Source organism: Polyodon spathula, chromosome 4, assembly GCF_017654505.1.
Source record: "Polyodon spathula isolate WHYD16114869_AA chromosome 4, ASM1765450v1, whole genome shotgun sequence".
NCBI classification, from domain to species: domain Eukaryota; kingdom Metazoa; phylum Chordata; class Actinopteri; order Acipenseriformes; family Polyodontidae; genus Polyodon; species Polyodon spathula.
In genome coordinates, this window is record NC_054537.1 from 23,781,359 (window position 1) to 23,787,998 (window position 6,640).

At 40.6% G+C, this 6,640-nt stretch overlaps 1 protein-coding gene across 1 annotated transcript; it reads right to left on the reverse strand.

Annotated features, from left to right (window-relative positions):
• Window positions 1–33: 33 nt before the first annotated feature.
• On the reverse strand, window positions 34–1,742 carry LOC121314334 (corticoliberin-like). Its single transcript, XM_041247472.1, has 2 exons — window positions 1,613–1,742; window positions 34–1,084 (listed from the first exon to the last, which is right to left on the reverse strand). Exon 2 carries the CDS (start codon window positions 1,059–1,061, stop codon window positions 561–563), a length of 501 nt encoding a protein of 166 aa, XP_041103406.1. The 5' UTR covers window positions 1,062–1,084; window positions 1,613–1,742; the 3' UTR covers window positions 34–560.
• Window positions 1,743–6,640: the final 4,898 nt, after the last annotated feature.

The window sequence follows — 6,640 nt, forward strand, 5'->3', positions numbered from 1 at the left end:
ATGCTAGCAGGCAAGAATCTACACAATAAAATGTAAACATATATTGACGCTTTTATTCAAAAAAATATAAATATTCGACATTATCTTGCACAACAGAAACAAAATGAGTGGTTGCTCATATTATGTTTATTATCAAACTTAAAACATGGTAAAGTACAGTGAAATTGAATATATCAATTTATGAAATACCGCAAACGGAATCGTTGAAATATCTTCCAATCATCTACTTCAAAAGATATCAATTGGTATTCTTATGAAAAAAACAAAGTGAAAAGAGAATGTGTAAAATGTTTTGTTTTCGTATTGTTACAAGTTATACAAATAAACAAATTACATGATTAATTTTCTTTGCATTTGTGATACAGTCTGAACACAATCAAACGGAATAAAATTCCTCTGCACTTTCACTTTGAAACTTACATCTGTAAAAAAAAAAAAAAAACCTAAAAACAATGGAAAACAGCACTATGCTACTTAATATGTTTTTTTTGTTGTTTGGGTTTTTTTTTTTTTGCGCTAAATGGCAAATGTATTTGGCAACTTGTTTTATTTTCCCCCATTTACTTCCCGATGATTTCCATCATTTTCCTATTGCTGTGCGCTTGCTGGGCTAACTGCTCAGCTCGTGCCATTTCTAACACTTCACGAAGGAGATGGAACGTCAGATCCAGTGAAATGGGAGGCTCCTCTGAACGCTTTCCCTTTTCCGCTGTACCTTCCTTGTGGTCACCATAGCTGCTCAGGAACCGGTTGATGCTCCCAAAATTGCCTTGCAAAAGACGCTGGGTAAGTTGAACTTGCATTGCTCTGTTGATGGTAGAAGATGATGCGCCGGCGGACGAGATTGCAGTGGACGGTGGTGGATTCTGATTGGCACTGCCCAGTCGAATGAAATATTCCTCTCCCAGTCGCAGCAAAATGGGTAGAGACTGCTGGTAAAGATCAGACTGGTCGTCAGGTCCGGAGTGGACAGCTCCCGGGCTTTCAATTGCTCTACATTCATGACGCGGAAAGAAGGCAACAAGCAGGACGGACGCAGAAACCAGCAAATACAGCTTCATGTCAGAGACCGGCCTACAGGAACCTGAGGAAATAAACACGCACACACCTGGTTTTTAAACTGCTCTGCTTTACTTTTGAGCTGAATATATTGCTGTTCAGTTTAACTTTTCTTTAAAATGCCGTTAGATTCTAAACAAAACAGTCTGCATTACGAGCGCCATACTTTATTAACGATGGTGTTAATTACATTATATTTTCAATATACCTACCCAGCATTTTAAGAAAAAAAATCCTTGCAATATTTAAAATACAAAAGTACTTTTGAAAATGTAAGCAAAGTGTGTTTTTTCTACTGCATGCTACAATTCACATACCGTATATTTAAACAAAACACTGCATCCGTCTTTTATAAACGAAGACTTATTTTAATATTGTATGCAAAATATTGTAGTTTTACCATCCACAATTGTAAACCTTTATGTATTAAAAATATATATGAAAAACGATGCAAAAAAAAAAAAGTTTTAGTTCTAGTTCACTTTCACACTAGATAACATATTGAAATGAGTACTGATAAAAATATGAAGTTTAGAACACAATATGCCCATACCTTAAATAGATGAGTTCGCTAGTGTATTAGTGTGAGTAGGCGAATAGTTGATACGAAGCTTCCTCCTTTCAGGATTGCTACCAGTCTGTCAAGAACCCTGTAAAGTGATGTCTTCAAAGGCAGCCTGGCTGTTGGATTTTTATAGCCCAAGACATGCGACAATATAGTCACGCTCTGAGCTCAGACCTTGCGTCTGCGCAGTGATTGGAATGGTTAGACGCCTGAACGAACAATGGATTTAAAAAGCCGACGAGTTGTTATAAAATAACAGAAACTGGTATCTAATTATTTCAAAATGTATCTTTCCTATCAAAGTGACGTAATAAGGCTTGCCAGGGACCGGTGATTTTTAACAGAAAAGGTGCACGGTGTGCGTGCCACTGTCCTTGGTTCTTAAAATAAACTCTCCACTTGTCACCTTTGTATTCTGTTTCACCTAACTGCGCATCTACTACATGTGTTAATGAATTCTACAGAAGGAGGCTTGCCTTATTTGTGAATGTAGGCTTTTACCATAATTTATGATAGTTGTCCAAGTTGCTTACTCACACGCTGATTAAGAGGCACATTGCTCAGAACAAAGTAGCCTTGGTTGTGAAAGGGTTGAATTTAAAATACACATCTTAATCCACGTCGTCTCCTGTATGTATATAATATCTATCTCCTGTGGCAAACATGATTACCAGTCATACACGCGTATGCATGAACTCTAATGCAGCGATTACTTTAGTCTTCAGCGGAGCTTAACCTTTAGCTTTAGACTAGCTGAACATTATTTCAGTTCTGCTATCGCCTCGACTGAGTGTGGAAGAAACTCATAGCGCATAGTATCATTAGGGTATGCCGGGACTGGAACCTGTCCATATACGTCTGGCGCAAGGTTAACAGCTGTGAGCAACAGGTTGGGTTAGTTAAATGGTAAAACAATCTGACAGGTCAGATTAGTTTAAAGTAGATAATTCTGTTTTAGCCTACATATGACTATATAAAATATGTACAATTAAAAGTTCCGATACCAGAGCTCCGCTGGTCGATTTTATAGAATGTCGTTTATTTTGTGAAACTTTAATTTAGATCTATCTGTTCTTGTGTCAGCACATACAGACGCGTGGGGGCGATCTATGCATCATTAATCACAAATATCTGACAAAAACTCAATTTGCTTCAGGATACTGGAATTCTGTAAATATGAATGAGCTGCATCATTAAAAATAGCTGCACAATTAGAGAGGGCTGGCTTGTTGTTCTGCAAACAGTGATGGCTCAACCACAATGCCAGAATTATAACGACATCATTATTCCCCATGTGTTATTCCATCACCGATAGTCATATTTCTTTTTGTGTTTCCTCACAATTTATTCTGTCCAATCTTCCCATTCTTCAAAGTTTTGCAGCATTATTTGATTATATTATCCCCCACTCGGGTTGTGCCTTACTGCAATGAGGATATAGTGGATGCTCTTGTACAACTGGGTCACGTTACAATTTACAATGGTTGCCTTTTTTTGGAGCGTCATATTTAAAAAACTGCAACTTTCTACAAATATTTTTACAAAAAATCATTCAAAACATGCAGCAAGGTTCATTCAATCACCAAACTGGTGCAGCCTTCCATTTAGGAACTCCAATACTGGTCCTGGAGAGCCCCTATCCAGCAGGCTGTATAGGTGTCTTTACATCACCAATGGCTAAGATCTGGAACACATGTTAATCTTGACTAATTAAGCCAATAATTGGTTAAATTAAGTAACAGAGCTTGGTTGAAATGAAAACCAGAAGACCCAGTGGCTCTCCAGGACCAGGGTTGGAGACCTCTGACCAGAAATGGTTCTGCATTGAAACATTTAACAGATAAAAAGGGAGCCTCTTCTCTCACTCTTTTAGTTTGTGTTGTTGTCGCTCTTGTTTTTAACAGCATTTGCAATTTGAACAAAACAAGAATTTGAATAACTCACGAGTTAAAGCTTCATGTACAGTGTAATTCACCTGCTGGGTACTTTACAATAAGTGGCAGGCATTCACCAAGAAAAAAAAAAAAAAAAAAGTTTATTAGATTACAATGGACTCATACTGAAATGGCATTCTTGTTAATCTGTACATCTTTATATTCAATGCAAGTTGTAACATATGTTATTGTCTTTAGCAGTACCATCTAGCTGGGCATTTCAGGCTTTTAAAAGAGTGAATAAAAGTTGATACCAAGTGTCCTTCTGTTATCCATTCCCTCTTCTGTACAATGGGTTATAAACTTAAAACATCTTCTGTAGTTCTTCTTAGAAACCGTGGTGACCTTCCCTGTAAGATTACTGTTACTATACAAAGCCTCACCACAACACATTAATGAAACAAAGCAGTACTCCAATGAAAAGCATTAATAGAAACACAGCGCACTGCATCACAATGGTACACTGTAGACGAGGGCTGTCCAAAGACTGCCATTCTACTCCAGGGGCCGGGTTCTATATACACATACGAATGTGCGTCTGGCAGATAAGATGCCGAAAGGTGCAAATACGAATGCAGTTGGGTTTCCATATAACGACACTCGCACTACTCGTTCGTAAAGCCTTTCGGATTTTATCGTCACCACATTTTTCATGGCATAAATACTGTAGCGACCCGGGCACCGTTCTGTGTCTGCTGGACTTGTATGTCGTCCCGTTTGTTTGTCTCGTCTGTCTTGTGCCGTGTACATGTTACGTGGATTGTTCATGGTGCCACCACGTCACTCAGAAGAGAAAGAAGGCATAGATCTTGTTGGTTAGTCTGTAGAGTAGGCGGGAGCAGCAGGGGGAGATATACGTAACGGCAGCGGGAGAGTTTGAGAGGGAGTCGGGCGGTGCAGAGGGAGAGCTGCAGGCATGGGATTGTTAGACGGAGGTGGGTCCAGCGCGGAGAGGAGTCTAGCCATGGGACCGGAGATGGATAAGAGGGTGGGTTCAGGCGTGGAGAGGGGGTAAACACGGAATCCTGCCGTGATGTGACCGCGGGGCCCAGGGGAGAGTTATTGTTTTTGTGGCGTGGTCTCGGCCCTAACAGGGACCCTTGTAAATGAACCAATAAATCGGTTTATTTGAGGCATCTGAAAAAGTGTCTCAGTCTTCTGCTTTACCTTGAAAGGGCACGGATTGTTTACATTAACGGCATGTTGCGTATCAGGTATCGCCCCTCCATGACAGTCTAGATCCGCACCTGAGCTTTCGTATTTGCACGCACTCACGACATAGAAACACTCGCCTGGTCTTTGTTTCAATACTGTTCTTAATCGTTTAATGCAACTAATTAAAACTGCACTCAGATGCCGAAACAGTAAATTATTTAATTTTACCGGTTAAACCTGGAGTGGAATAGCCTTCCATCACCGTGATTGGACTCACTTGCTGTAGGTTGTATTCATTTGCTGGAGTATCACCAGCAAAGGGCCCTGTCCTTGTCTCCAATGGGGCAGTTGCCATGAAAAAAGAAAAATAGGACACCTTTTTCTCACTCTGTTGTGGTAGTGCTTTCGGGTTGTGTGTGTTTCCATGTCATTCTTTAGCCAGATAAATTATCTTTCCAATTGCAAATAACCTAATTAATAATAAAATACAGGAGGGCATACTTAAAAATGTATCTGAGTTCCAATCTGGCCTACAGGACTATTGATATAAACACCTAGTGCTTCCGAGCATTTATTACACATGTACAGGTCCTTGACGAACTCGCAGACGGCTAAACCGTTTACCTGACATACAAACAAAACACTAAATTTTACAAACAAAAGGTTCACACAGTACCTTGTTACACAGAATACTACACACAGTCAGGCTCCTCACACAGCAGCAGCCCTGAGCAGATGACTGACTGCTTTCCTTTTATACTTGGCAGTTGGGCTTAATTTACAATAAAGAAGCCAACTGCCAAAACAATAAACCAATTAACAAATTAATAATTAAACAATGAACACAAACAATTTTAGGCTGGCAGGGTTACAAGACACACAAATTGACACTTGCAGGGGCCCCATATATGTTGTAACGGTCAAAGGTTCAACTGCAGCAGGTGTTCAGGGACGTCACAGATGGAAGAGTAGCCCCCAATCAGACGCTCGGCTTGCCAGCGGGACTCAGTTGCAAAATTGTTGTCACAAAGCCCTGCATGCTTGGGATTGGGGCATGGCCTGGACGTGGACTGCTGTAGTGGGCTGCTGAGACGAAGGGGGTAGTGTGAGATGAAAGAGAGCTGAATTGGAGAATAAACAGCAAAAGAGCCAGACAGAAGCGGGACTAAGAGAACCAAGGAAGAAATTGGAGACTGCACGGTGTGTTTTGGACTTTTCCTTTATTATTTGTCACAGTCTGAGCAGCACTACGCTGTTCAGCTGTAGCTGTACCACTTGCTGATAAAGCAGCATGCTTTGCCTCAGGTGTAGAGTCCCAGATTAATAAACCACTGCATTCAAGAACCTGCAAACCTTGTGTGAATCTGCCTTCATTTCCAGGCAATATGTTGGTGTTATTGGGGATTCAGCAGATGCTATTCCACCTGGGACTTTCTGGAACTGCGTTATGTCTTACAGCAAGCTGATGTTAATTTCCAGCTATGCTAATTTTTAATTCATTTTGTGGGTGCAAACGTGACAAAATTGGTCATTTAAAGGGTTAAGTTTATTTATTTAATTGCACAAAATGTTATTTGATTGATGCTAATTGGTCTCATTGAAAATCTAGCATAAATAGTGCAGTGAGCAAACAGAAAGGGGAGCCAGGAGCCGGGAGCCTGGACATTTAAGTGACAGTACCATCGGACAGTCGGGTACATTCTCTTGTTGTCCACATTCTTTATGACAGAGAGTGTGAGCGGAGTGAAGCATTGTGGGAGGAGCTTTTCTGGAGTGGCCTTTTGGGGTTGTCAGAAGTCAGGAGGTCAGTTGGAAGAAGGATTTCTGAGGGTGGATAAATTGTCCTCCTAAGACAGATCCTGGGCCATGGTAAAGGTGGACAGGTAAAGAGGAACACAGCTCTACTGGACCCCTTTTGGACGTGACT

What these genes read in the sequence shown, in the direction of transcription:
- LOC121314334 (XM_041247472.1), bottom strand. Translation starts at nt 1,061, where the DNA reads ATGAAGCTGTATTTGCTGGTTTCTGCGTCCGTCCTGCTTGTTGCCTTC.